Source organism: Salvelinus alpinus, chromosome 15 (assembly GCF_045679555.1).
Source record: "Salvelinus alpinus chromosome 15, SLU_Salpinus.1, whole genome shotgun sequence".
Taxonomy (NCBI): domain Eukaryota; kingdom Metazoa; phylum Chordata; class Actinopteri; order Salmoniformes; family Salmonidae; genus Salvelinus; species Salvelinus alpinus.
In genome coordinates, this window is record NC_092100.1 from 15,306,637 (window position 1) to 15,320,650 (window position 14,014).

General features: G+C 44.9%; 1 protein-coding gene across 9 annotated transcripts in view; it reads left to right on the forward strand.

Moving 5' to 3' along the window:
- Window positions 1-14,014, forward strand: part of LOC139540447 (rab GTPase-activating protein 1-like) — a 145,007-nt gene that overhangs the window by 96,280 nt on the left and 34,713 nt on the right. For 8 of the 9 annotated variants that reach the window (XM_071344275.1, XM_071344274.1, XM_071344276.1 and 5 more), the window contains 2 exons: window positions 6,006-6,047; window positions 13,061-13,189. In XM_071344275.1, coding sequence (XP_071200376.1) covers window positions 6,006-6,047; window positions 13,061-13,189 — 171 coding nt within the window. Of the gene's footprint in view, window positions 1-6,005; window positions 6,048-9,333; window positions 11,406-13,060; window positions 13,190-14,014 lie in introns of those variants that run through there. The other variant, XM_071344282.1, reaches the window with a different exon arrangement.

A 14,014-nucleotide genomic window follows, 5' to 3' on the forward strand; every position in this document is an offset into this window, starting at 1 on the left:
GAACCAGCCAGGCAGAGACAGCAAGGGCGGTTTGTTGCTCCAGTACCTTTCCGTTCACCTTCACACTCCTGGGCCAGACTACACTCAATCATAGGACCTACTGAAGAGATGAGTCTTCAATAAAGACTTAAAGGTCGAGACTGAGTCTGTCTCTCACATGGGTAGGCAGACCATTCCATATAAATTGAGCTCTATAGGAGAAAGCCCTGCCTCCAGCTGTTTGCTTAAAAATTCTAGGGACAGTAAGGAGGCCTGCGTCTTGTGACCGTAGCGTACGTGTAGGTATGTACAGCAGGACCAAATCGGAAGATAGGTAGGAGCAGAGTCTGTGTGTCTGTCTGTGTGTCTGTCTGTGTGTCTGTCTGTGTGTCTGTCTGTGTGTCTGTCTGTCTGTGTGTCTGTCTGTGTCTGTCTGTCTCTGTCTGTGTCTCTGTCTGTCTGTCTGTCTGTCTGTCTGTCTGTCTGTCTGTCTGTCTGTCTGTCTGTGTCTCTGTCTGTCTGTCTGTCTGTCTGTGTCTGTCTGTCTGTCTGTCTGTCTGTGTCTCTGTGTCTCTGTCTGTGTGTCTGTGTCTCTGTCTGTCTGTCTGTGTCTCTGTCTGTGTGTCTGTGTCTCTGTCTGTGTGTCTGTGTCTCTGTCTGTCTGTCTGTCTGTCTGTCTGTGTCTGTCTGTCTGTGTCTCTCTGTCTGTCTGTGTCTCTCTGTCTGTCTGTGTCTCTCTGTCTGTCTGTGTCTCTCTGTCTGTCTGTGTCTCTCTCTGTCTGTCTGTGTCTGTCTGTCTGTCTGTCTGTCTGTCTGTCTGTCTGTCTGTCTCTCTCTCTGTCTGTCTCTCTCTCTCAATTCAAGGGGCTTTATTGGCATGGGAAACATGTGTTAACATTGCCAAAGCAAGTGAGGTAGATAATATACAAAAGTGAAATAAACAATAAAAATTAACAGTAAACATTACACATACAGAAGTTTCAAAAGAATAAAGACATTACAAATGCCATATTATGTATATATATATACAGTGTTGTAATGATGTACAAGTGGTTAATGTACAAAAGGGAAAATAAATAAGCATAAATATGGGTTGTATTTACAATGGTGTTTGTTCTTCACTGGTTGCCCTTTTCTTGTGGCAACAGGGCACAATTCTTGCTGCTGTGATGTCACACTGGTATTTCACCCAGTAGATATGGGTGTTTATCAAAATTGGGTTTGTTTTCGATTTCTTTGTGGATCTGTGTAATCTGAGGGAAATATGTGTCTCTAATATGGTCATACATTTGGCAGGAGGTTAGGAAGTGCAGCTCAGTTTCCACCTCATTTTGTGGGCAGTGTGGACATAGCCTGTCTTCTCTTGAGAGCCATGTCTGCCTACGGCAGCCTTTCTCAATAGCAAGGCTATGCTCACTGAGTCTGCACATAGTCAAAGCTTTCCTTACGTTTGGGTCAGTCACAGTGGTCAGGTATTCTGCCACTGTGTACTCTCTGTTTAGGGCCAAATAGCATCCTAGTTTGCTCTGTTTTTTTGTTCTTTCCAATGTGTCAAGTAATTATCTTTTTGTTTTCTCATGATTTGATTGGGTATAATTGTGTTGCTGTCCTGGGCTCTGTGGTCTGTCTGTGTTTGTGAACAGAGCCCCAGGACCGGCTTGCTTAAGGGACTCTTCTCCAGGTTCATCTCTCTGTAGGTGATGGCTTTGTTATGGAAGGTTTGGGAATCGCTTCCTTTTAGGTGGTTGTAGAATTTAACGTCTCTCTTCTGGATTTTGATAATTACCGTGTACCGACCTAATTCTGCTCTGCATGCATTATTTGGTGTTTTACGTTGTATACTGAGGATATTTTTGCAGAATTCTACATGCAGAGTCTCAATTTGGTGTTTGTTCCATTTTGTGAATTCTTGGTTGATGAGCAGACCCCAGACCTCACAACCATAAAGGGCAATGGGTTCTATAACTGATTCTCTCTTTCTCTCTCTCTGTGTGTCTTTCTCTCTCTCTCTCTGTGTCTTTCTCTCTCTCTCTCTGTGTCTTTCTCTCTCTCTCTCTGTGTCTTTCTCTCTCTCTCTCTGTGTCTTTCTTTCTCTCTCTCTCTGTGTGTCTTTCTCTCTGTGTGTCTCTCTCTCTCTCTGTGTGTCTCTCTCTCTCTCTGTGTGTCTCTCTCTCTCTCTGTGTGTCTTTCTCTCTCTCTGTGTGTCTTTCTCTCTCTCTCTCTGTGTCTCTCTCTCTCTCTCTGTGTGTGTTTCTTTCGCTCTCTCTGTGTGTCTCGCTCTTACTGTATTCTTATTGTTATTGTTGAATGTATGGTTATTTTGACACTTGGTTATTGTTGTTACTGTTGTCCCGTTGACAATTTTGAGCCTCATTTTTATATTGTAAATATCCATAATAAGCTTTGGCAATATGTACATTGTTACGTCATGCCAATAAAGCAAATTTAATTGAAATGAGAGAGAGACAAAGGCAGACAAAGGCAGACGGAGAGAGACAAAGGCAGACGGAGAGAGACAAAGGCAGACGGAGAGAGACAAAGGCAGACGGAGAGAGACAAAGGCAGACGGAGAGAGACAAAGGCGCGCACACGCGCACACACACAGCCAGCCACGCACACGCACACAGCCAGCCAGCCACGCACACGCACACAGCCAGCCAGCCACGCACACAGCCAGCCAGCCAGCCACGCACACGCACACAGCCAGCCACGCACACGCACACAGCCAGCCAGCCACGCACACGCACACAGCCAGCCAGCCAGCCACGCACACAGCCAGCCAGCCACGCACACGCACACAGCCAGCCACGCACACGCACACAGCCAGCCACGCACACGCACACAGCCAGCCAGCCACGCACACGCACACAGCCAGCCAGCCACGCACACAGCCAGCCACGCACACGCACACAGCCAGCCACGCACACGCACACAGCCAGCCAGCCACGCACACAGCCAGCCAGCCAGCCACGCAGCCAGCCAGCCACGCAGCCAGCCAGCCACGCAGCTAGCCAGCCAGCCACGCAGCCACGCAGACACGCAGCCACGCAGACACACAGACACACAGACACACAGACACACAGACACACAGACACACAGACACACAGACACACAGACAGCGAGCCACACACACACACACAGACAGCGAGACACACACACACACACACACACAGACACACACACACACACACACACACACACACACACACACACACACACACACACACACACACACACACACACACACACACACACACACACACACACACACACACACACACACACACACACACACACACACAGCCAGCGAGACACACACACACACACACACACACACACACACACACACACACACACAGCGAGCGAGACACACACACACACACAGCGAGAGACACACACACACACACACACACACACACACACACACACACACACACAGCGAGCGAGACACACACACACACACACACAGAGCCAGCGAGCGAGACACACACACACACACACACACAGAGCCAGCGAGCGAGAACGCGCGAGACACACACACACACACACACACACACACACACACACACACACACACACACACACACACACACACACACACACACACACAGAGCCAGCGAGCGAGTGTCTCGCTCTCTCTCTGTGTGTCTCGTCTCCCATTTCAATTCAATTTGCTTTATTGGCATGAGGTAACAATGTACATATTGCCAAAGCTTATTTTGGATATTTACAATATAAAAATTAGGCTCAAAATTGTCAACGGGACAACAGTAACAACAATAACCAAGTGTCAAAATAACCATACATTCAACAATAACAATAAACATACAATAGAGGACATGTGCAGGTTGATTGGTCTGTCAGACACTGTCCCTCAACTTATGGCAGGCAGCAATGTAGTGCGCTGCCAACCCACAGCTCTCTGCGTCCTCCCCCAACAGGACGGGTAGCCTACTCTCATCAGAGAGGTCTTTGAAACCTTGAATAAGGGTTTCAAATTTGGGGAAATGACACTCTCTAATTGTTTTATATTTTTGACATTTTTTTAGTAAATGCAGCTCTGTCCTGGGTTCTGCTGTTGTGCAGTGGTTGCACAGCCTTTCCTCTACAGGGAGCCAGGTTTTCCTGTGTCTACCCTTGTCAATGGCAAGGCTGTGCTCACTGAGCCTGTACTTTGTCAAGGTTTTTCTAAGGTTTTGATCAGTAACCATGGTCAAATATTTAGCCACAGTGTATTGTCGATTTAGGGCCAGATAGCACTGCATTTTGCTTTGTGTTTGTGCTTGTGTTTCCCAATAAGCAGTATAGTTTTGTTTTGACTGTGTTGTAATTTGGTTTATCCTGATTGATTGGATGTTCTGGTCCTGAGGCTTCAGTGTGTTAGTAGAACAGGTTTGTGAACTCAGCCCCAGGACCAGCTGGATAAGGGGACTCTTTTCTTTGCTCAGCTCTTGGCATTGCAGGGCTTGGTAGTGATATGAGGGTGTCACTGTATTTTAGATGTTTCCAAAACTTAATTGCTCTTTTTTGAGTTTTTATTATTATTGGATATTGGCCTAATTCTGCCCTGCATGCATTGTTTCTCTCTATGTCTCTCTCTCTCTCTCTCTCTCTCTCTCTCTCTCTCTCTCTCTCTCTCCCCTCTCCTCTCTCCTCTCTCCTCTCTCCTCTCTCCTTCTCTCTCTCTCTCTCTCTCTCTCTCTCTCTCTCTCTCTCTCTCTCTCTCTCTCTCTCTCTCTCTCTCTCTCTCTCTCTCTCTCTCTCTCTCTCTCTCTCTCTCTCTCTCTCTCTCTCTCTCTCTCTCTCTCTCTCTCTCTCTCTCTCTCTCTCTCTCTCTCTCTCTCTCTCTTTGTGTCTGCCTCGCTCTGTGTCTGCCTCTGACATCCTAGCGCCACCTAGAGCCCTTTGAAAAACAGACGGAGGAAGAGAGAGAAAGAAGCCTTCTCCTGGTTATTTATAGAACTGGGAAGATATTTTTAGCCCAGTGTTGCCATGTGAACGGGCTGTCGTGTTCCCATGCGGAGCTGACTTAAGCATCCTCTCTCTCTCCCCTTCTCCCCCTCTCTCACTTGCTGTCCCTCTCACTTGCTGTCCCTCTCACTTGCTGTCCCTCTCCCTTGCTGTCCCTCTCCCTTGTCTTTCTCTCTTTCTCTCTCACTCTTCTTCCTTTCTCCTTAATCTATTTATTTCTCTCATTTTCTCACTCTGTCATTCATTCATCCATCTGTCTGTCGTTGTGCCCATGATGGAGCCCAACCTGTCCATGAGAGGGACGGTCTGTTTCTCTTCTCCTCCCTCCATCTGTCTCTCTCTCTCGGCCCACACCACTTGTCCTCTCCATCTAGTTCCGTCTTTCTTTTAGATGGTTGTCACTCAGTACTGTGGGTCCAGGTGCCTTTGTATCCTCAGGGGTGGGCGTGTTTCCATAGCGTTCCCTTGGGAACGTAGAGTCCTTATTATCATCAACGGACCGTTTGCTTTGAAATCATATGAAATCATGAATGGACAATACAGACACTATGAAATCTGACAATATGAATCATGAATGGATGTTTGAAGTTACATAGATAGTATGGTACAAATACATAGATAGTATGGTACAAATACATAGATAGTATGGTACAAATACATAGATAGTATGGTACAAATACATAGATAGTATGGTACAAATACATAGATAGTATGGTACAAATACATAGATGCACCAGAAGTATCATTGTCATTTGTTTTATGTGTGTTTTTTCTTAACTCTCAACTCAGCAGTTTCATAAGTCAGGAGTCTTCATTTTGAAGATCATTTTCACTTTGCCAATCCATCACAATAAAAAAAAATAGACATTTCCTACATGGTTTATTGGCATTACGTTTACAAGATAAAGCAGCTGATATGAAAACAGTTGATGAGATGAAACAGTTTGATTCTTTCCACTGTATGACGTGTTTAGGTGATAGCTACAGAGCTGTGTGTGTGCTTAAGACCTGTGATAATTGGCAGTAATCTTTACCATGTTCTTCTCTTCTCCTAGGGTCTGAACGTCATCTTCAACGTGGCTCTGGCCCTCCTCAAGGTGTGATCGGCTTCCTTTCCTTTTATTCATGTACTGGGGGTTCAAACCATTCTGTAGTGGCTTCCTTTCCTCTTTACCATAGCCACTGCCCAAGCCTGAAGCGGGGTTGTTTCGTACGCATACAGTCCACACTCAAGGTTTCCAAACGGCCAAACATTCAATGAGATCCAGGGATATGGTGCAACAAAAATGTTTATTCTTCTTATATCTAAAAAATAAATAAAATAAAATGATTCTCCAATCAACTCAATCAGCTCTAACACATTCCTTTGATTTTCAATTAGACAAATCCTGTTATGCTATTGGACGATTCACACTCAACACAGAGGCCTAAGACTTCGACCTGCCTTTTTTGATTGCTATGAATCAGATTATATTAAGTCTTTTTGACCTCAACGGTCTTGAGGTAGAAGAAGTTGGCCTTAACCACAGATCCAGAATCAGATGAACCAACCCCGAAATCCAAAACGTTTAGAAGAAAAAGTCAAAAAGGATGTTTTTGTGCTTTTTAACCGGAGTCAAGATACAGACCACCATCCTCTCTCTTACTTATGAACCATTTGACTGATTTAAAAAAATATATATCTATTTTTAGTTACTGTGGGGGGGGTTCTGCAGTGTTTAGTAAATACATGGGAAGAGCATCTCTGCTGTCAGAGTATGATGTTCTGTGTAGTACAGTGTGGATGACTGGGTTGTAAGAAAGTGGAATAGTTTGCCTATGTCTCCCTCTGCTGCCCATTTCTTCATTTTATTTAACTGTTATTTTAACAGGGAGTCTTGCTGAGACCAAGGTCTCTTTCACAGATGAGCTCTGTTTATCATCAATCAATCAAATGTATTTATAAAGCTCTTCTTACATCAGTTGATGTCACAAAGTGCTGTACAGAAACCCAGCCTAAAACCCCAAACAGCAATGCAGATGTAGAAGCACGGTGGCTAGGAAAAACTCCCTAGAAAGGCTAGAACCTAGGAAGAAACCTAGAGAGGAACCAGACTGAGGGGTGGCCAGTCCTCTTCAGGCTGTGCCGGGTGGAGATTATAACAGAACATGGCCAAGATGTTCAAATGTTCATAGATGACACACACACACACACAGAGAGACTTAAATTCACACAAGACACCAGATAAGACAGGAGAAATACTCCAGATATAACAGACTGACCCTAGCCCCCCGACACAAACTACTGCAGCATAGATACTGGCGGCTGAGACATCACTATACACATCAATATACACTAAAAGCATAATACAGTCATAGAAATCAAACACATTCTTCGTTAAAAAGGTACTAAATCAGCCTTTTGAATTTCCCTACAGGCACCAATTCATTACATTTTTTTTTAATAAGAGGCCAAAAAAACTAATAAGGAGATTTAGCGAACTCAGTAGAGATAAATGTGACCTCCAGAGTTAACCGGCCATGGTATCTTGTACTGTGGTAAAGAATATTTTGAAACAGGGAGGGTATCTTGTACTGTGGTAAATAATATATTGAAACAGGGAGGGTATCTTGTACTGTGGTAAAGAATATATAGAAACAGGGAGGGTATCTTGTACTGTGGTAAAGAATATATTGAAACAAGGAGGGTATCTTGTATTGCGGTAAAGAATATATTGAAACAAGGAGGGTATCTTGTATTGCGGTAAAGAATATATTGAAACAAGGAGGGTATCTTGTACTGTGGTAAAGAATATATTGAAACAGGGTGGGTATCTTGTACTGTGGTAAAGAATATATTGAAACAGGGAGGGTATCTTGTACTGTGGTAAAGAATATATTGAAACAGGGAGGGTATCTTGTACTGTGGTAAAGAATATATTGAAACAGGGAGGGTATCTTGTACTGCGGTAAAGAATATATTGAAACAGGGAGGGTATCTTGTACTGCGGTAAAGAATATATTGAAACAGGGAGGGTATCTTGTACTGCGGTAAATAATATATTGAAACAGGGAGGGTATCTTGTACTGTGGTAAAGAATATATTGAAACAGGGAGGGTATCTTGTACTGTGGTAAAGAATATATTGAAACAGGGAGGGTATCTTGTACTGCGGTAAATAATATATTGAAACAGGGAGGGTAACTTGTACTGTGGTAAAGAATATATTGAAACAGGGAGGGTATCTTGTACTGCGGTAAAGAATATATAGAAACAGCGAGGGTATCTTGTACTGCGGTAAAGAATATATAGAAACAGTGAGGGTATCTTGTACTGCGGTAAATAATATTTTGAAACGGAGGGACCACCTGGAATTGTCCAATAACAACCACTCTAAAGCCCTCTTTTTTTTTTACATTTAATATATATTGTCGATTTCATTTTAATTTAAAACACAAGTACAACGGCTGTGCTATTATAGTGTACTTCAGGTCAAATGTCAAGTCTATCAGATACTGTGATTGCAGTGCTATTGCTGACAAATTAACAGGCTAATCAATTAGTCTTGTACCTCAAACTATGTGTTACCATTCTGCGCTGAGAGACAAAATCCCATAACCCCCTGCCATTGGGAGTTCATTTTGGACTAGGTTCAAAGAAATGTCAGTTAAATGCTGGTGATTTAAGTGCTGAATTCTTTACAGTTCAGATTGTAGGCCAATGCATTGTTATAACATTTTTCTTTGAACTGAACTTGCATACTAATCGGTTGAAGAAATTGTCATGCACTGTAAATGTGACTTTTCGCCAGCATTTTATTTTGAACAACGTTGAGTCGCTGTGAAGGGAATGGGTTACGCTGATGATCACAGGGTCACCAGAAAGATGAGAGTGAACGAGGGAGCTTAAAGAGTGGGTAGAAACCATGTGTGAGGTGAACCCAGGTGAACTAGCAGCTCCTGGGAGGGCTATGGTGATTGCTCTTCTATTTGAACCCGTACTTTGTTTCCACACACGGTCTCCTCGCCGATGATACCCATTACTGTCTATTGTTAGATTTTAAAAAGCCTCCAGCTACAACAGAATAGTACTTTCATGCTATTAAAGCATATATTGGTTGTGTGTGTGTGTCCGAGTGGTCAGGCATGACGGCATTATTCCCAGAGCCTCCCTCTCCTCCTTCCTCTCCCCCTCCCTTCTTCCCCTCTCTCCCCCTCCCTCTCCCCTCCCCTCTCTCCCTCTGTTTCTCTCCCCTTCCCTCTCCCCCTCTATCCCTCTGTCTCTCTCCCCCTCCCTCTCCCTCTGTGCACTTACCCGCCCCTGCCGGTCTACCATAGTCCTTTAGGAGTGCACGGCAGCAGCACTAACATCTTTTAGCTGTTAGCCATTAGCTGAGGTGTAGAAAAGGAGGAGGGGGGTCTTACATTTTTTTCAGGGATGTCTACCGCGAGCGCGTCAACCCTCAGACCCCTCTATCATACCCTTCCCCTCTCCTTCTCCTCTTGTCTTCTAGCACCTCTCTGCCTCAGCATCTCAGTCACATGCTCTCTCGCTCGCTCTCTCTCCCTCCGCCCAGCCCCAGCCCAGACCTCTGCATCAGAGCGGCTGTGTTAGCCAGTAGCATCGCAGACCCTTTAGCTGGGCGAGTCTTGAAGGCGAGAGGGGAAGGGAGAGGGAGGAAAAGGAAGGTGGGAGAACCGGTGTGGTTTCTCTCCACATGCCTCCACTAGCTGTTGCCAGACCAAACCCAAACCTGTGGCTCCCCCGTTTGGCCGAGGCTTTGGACCAGTAGAATCTGACACAGCAAAGGACCCTCCTGCAAAGGACCTGGAAGGAAACCTTTACCTTGACTGGAAGGATTACTACTCTGGATGTGTTTCCTATGGAAGTCTGCTGGAGGTATTAGATTCAGGAGTCCTTTTTAAAGCCTTTGTGGATGTTTCTTCCTAATTGAACTCCGCTTCTGAGGGCCTTGGCTATTTCAATGCTCCTTTATGGGAGTAAAGGATTTCCTGACAGAGACCGAGACACACACACTCAAGCTTGTGTGTCCTGCTAAGGCTCCCTGTCAGAGCCTTCCCTACTCTGCCTCGCCCTGATCTCTACCACCACTACATCTGTTTCCTCTCTTGGACTCTGAGTCACCATCGTCCTTAAAGTCCGTTCAGCTGTTAACAACACAACGCCAAGACGTCACTGTTTGGGATGGAAGCAGCTTCAGCCTAAGGCGGCGTGGCTAATAGACAGAATCACTTCAGTCTCTTCCTCCCCTCAGCTTCCGATGTGTGTTACATCAGAAAGGACCGCTTCGGACGTGAAGGGACTACATCATTTGGAAGGGAGGGATGTTTGTGGACAGATTTTCTGAAGCAAACTCAGTATGCCCTGACCTATATGTCTATAGCGTTACCTCTCGGCTGAAGATAAAGAGGATCATTGAAGTCTGTCTTTTGTCCTTGTTAAGCCTTGGTCTCGGTTTTGTCCTTGTTAAGCCTTGGTCTCGGTTTTGTCCTTGTTGAACCTTGGTCTCGGTTTTGTCCTTGTTAAGCCTTGGTCTCGGTTGTGAAAAGAGAGATACTTGCTCTTTGAAGATGGGAGGGGGATAAAAAGGTGAAGACCTGTCATCTGCTTAAACCGTCTAGCCTCGTGCCTGTCTGTTGCTAGGCAATGGCATGCCCCCCCCCCCCCTGTTTTGGGATTTGTTGTTGTTGAGAAAAGCAGATGAGTATCCTTGCACTGTATTTCCTGCCTCACCGTATCTACATTATGCCGACTGCGCTGGTCAGTTGTGATGAAGGGACTATAGTGTTGTCAGGTCGAGGGGCTATATCGGCGCTCTGACAACGGAGCTTACTGAATGAACCCAACCAACTCACTGATTCTTTGGTGCTCAACCCCACTGGATCCTCTCTACCTGTGGATCTATTCGTGGTGTATTTCTGCTGAGTTTGTGTTATTGGGGGACGACAGGCTTGGCCAGTCTATCGAGAGAAGCTCTGATCCAATACCTCACTGTGTTGTGTGTCACTACCCGATGCGGAACTATCGACCTATTCTTTCCCCCTAAAGGTCACTGCTGCCATTCGTTAAGACCTAGCTTGAATTGCCAAACAGCCTAAGAGAATAATCTCTGCTGGACCCTGACCTGAAGTCTTGGTCGGATTGACCGATATTGGACTTAGCTCAGACATAGCTGGGACTGCACGCTGGAGTCGCCCTGCACCCTGGCCACCCTGGCCCCAGAGCTGGAGCCTCTCTCCTCTCCGTCCTTCTCTCCCTCTCTTTCCCCCTCCACCCAACCATCACCCCCGGTCACTGCCATGCCCACCCAGCTACCAGCGGCACTGCGGATGGGCAGCTGGGGTTCAGAGGAAGGGGGTTCAGCGGAGGAGAAAGCTGGGGAGACAGACTCTGTCTGTAAGGTGATTGGGCTCCTGGGGATGGGCCATCGCCTCTTCGTCCCCAAACTACTTGCGGTGAGAGATGGACTGGATAGGGACTGGGGTTGGGGCAGGGACTGAGATAGGGACTGGGGCTAGGACAGGATAGGCATTAGGCCAGGGATGGGCAATCTTACCATGCGAGGGCAACTGTTGTCCAACAACATACTTTTGTAATGTAGCTATATTGTTGAATTGTTCAATAGCTTTGGCTGTTAATTTAGTTTTTTGTGTGAATCATCATTATGACGATGCGTCATTATGCCATTGTGTGGTGCTGTTACGTTCAGCCCTATTAACAAGGGCTTCAACTTGTTTTAACCACCCGTCTCACTTGAAATGACACTGCCAGATATCTTGGATCAAAGTAGTATTACTCATGGTTAATGTAAAGGAAATTCCAGGTGAACCAAAAGGTGAGCAGTCGTCAAATCAGTCGGAAATAAATCCGGTTTATTACAAGTTGCAACATGGAGACAATGTCACAACAGAAGCAGAGAAACTGTGTAACGGGCCTCTTGGAGAAGGTCCTCCTCTGTTAATCACACAGCACTGACGGTACTGTAAACACCAGCACGAGGCTTGTAGGAAGTCACAACGTTGGCTGCTACAGAATCAGGGTGGCACAGATACATTATCAGTGTGCCCTCGACTCAGTCTGGTATCAAACTGTAACCATAACATTCAACACTGGTAGACATTAACATTCAACACTGGTAGACATTAACATTCAACACTGGTAGACATTAACATTCAACACTGGTAGACATTAACATTCAACACTGGTAGACATTAACATTCAACACTGGTAGACATTAACATTCAACACTGGTAGACATTAACATTCAACACTGGTAGACATTAACATTCAACACTGGTAGACATTAACATTCAACACTGGTAGACATTAACATTCAACACTGGCAGACATTAACATTCAACACTGGCAGACGTTAACATTCAACACTGGCAGACGTTAACATTCAACACTGGCAGACGTTAACATTCAACACTGGCAGACGTTAACATTCAACACTGGCCGACGTTAACATTCCACACTGGCCGACGTTCACATTCCACACTGGCCGACGTTCACATTCCACACTGGCCGACGTTCACATTCCACACTGGCCGACGTTCACATTCCACACTGGCCGACGTTCACATTCCACACTGGCCGACGTTCACATTCCACACTGGCAGACGTTCACATTCAACACTGGCAGACGTTCACATTCCACACTGGCCGACGTTCACATTCCACACTGGCCGACGTTCACATTCCACACTGGTCGACGTTCACATTCCACACTGGTCGACATTAGATGCTGGCAGTTAAACGGGTCAAAGGTAAAGCATCACTACTTAGTCGCCAACAATCTGTTTACTAAACTAAAAGTACTTTTATTAAATATGTTAATTAAACACACATGGTTAACTCCTGTTTCCCTTCCCTCAAGGGAAAGCATCTGTCTGAGTCTTCCTTCACATATGATCATGTTTATTACATATAAATCCATATCAACATTAAATAAAATACAGGAAAATAACTAATCAAATAATTTCCCATTACAGTTGAGTACTATCATCTTTCCAACTTTACTATACAAAGTGTCATAGTGTCATGTTTTCAGACTTCTGTCTCTGTCGTATTCTATTCTATTGGCTGAGCTTGTCTTCTTTCTCCTCAGACATCCAAGGAGGACCTGCTTCAGACTGACTTTGAGGGGGCTCTGAAGTTCTTCCGGGTCCAGCTACCCAAACGATACAGGGCTGCAGAGAACGCCCGCAGGCTCATGGAACAGGCCTGTAACATCAAGGTAGGAACCATTATTTTCTGTTCCCCCTGTTTTACACACTGCACTGACCACTGATCCAAAAGGGAGCTTATGCTTCCAACTGGGCGAAGTCCAGTTTTATTTTCAGAGATGTGAAAGTGTCAGTCTAGTTAAATTGCCTACATGACTTCTAAGCCAGGTTTGCCATAGTCTACCTAACAGGTTATGAGGATATTTACCCTTACCACTCAAGTGTCCCTGCACATTGTAAATATGGTATTGGCACTGACCCTGTATTTAGCTTACTTACTTTCCCGCGTTCGTCTTATCAGTAGTATTATAAACCTTTTTAAAAAGTCAAGTATTTGTCATGTGTTTTTGTTCTGCTTGACTTTGTTTTATAGTACTACTGATTTTGTTGGGACAGAGCAAGCAGGAAAGTCATTTCACTGTACTAGTGCACGTGACAACTTGATATTTCCTTGTAAACATACAGTTGAAGTCGTAAGTTTACATACACCTGAGCCAAATACATTTAAACTCAGTTTTTCACAATTCCTGACATTTAATCCTCGTAAAAATTCCCTGTCTTAGGTCAGTTAGGATCATCACTTTATTTTAAGAATGTGAAATGTCCGAAATAATAGTAGAGTGATTTATTTCAGCTTTTTCCAACAATTGTTTACAGACAGATTATTTATTTTATAATTCACTGTATCCCATTCCCAGTGGGTCAGAAGTTTACATACGCTCAATTAGTATTTGGTACCATTGCCTTTTAAATTGTTTAACTTGGGTCAAACATTGTGGGTAGCCTTCCACAAGCTTCCCACAATATGTTGGGTGAATTTTGTCCCATTCCTCCTG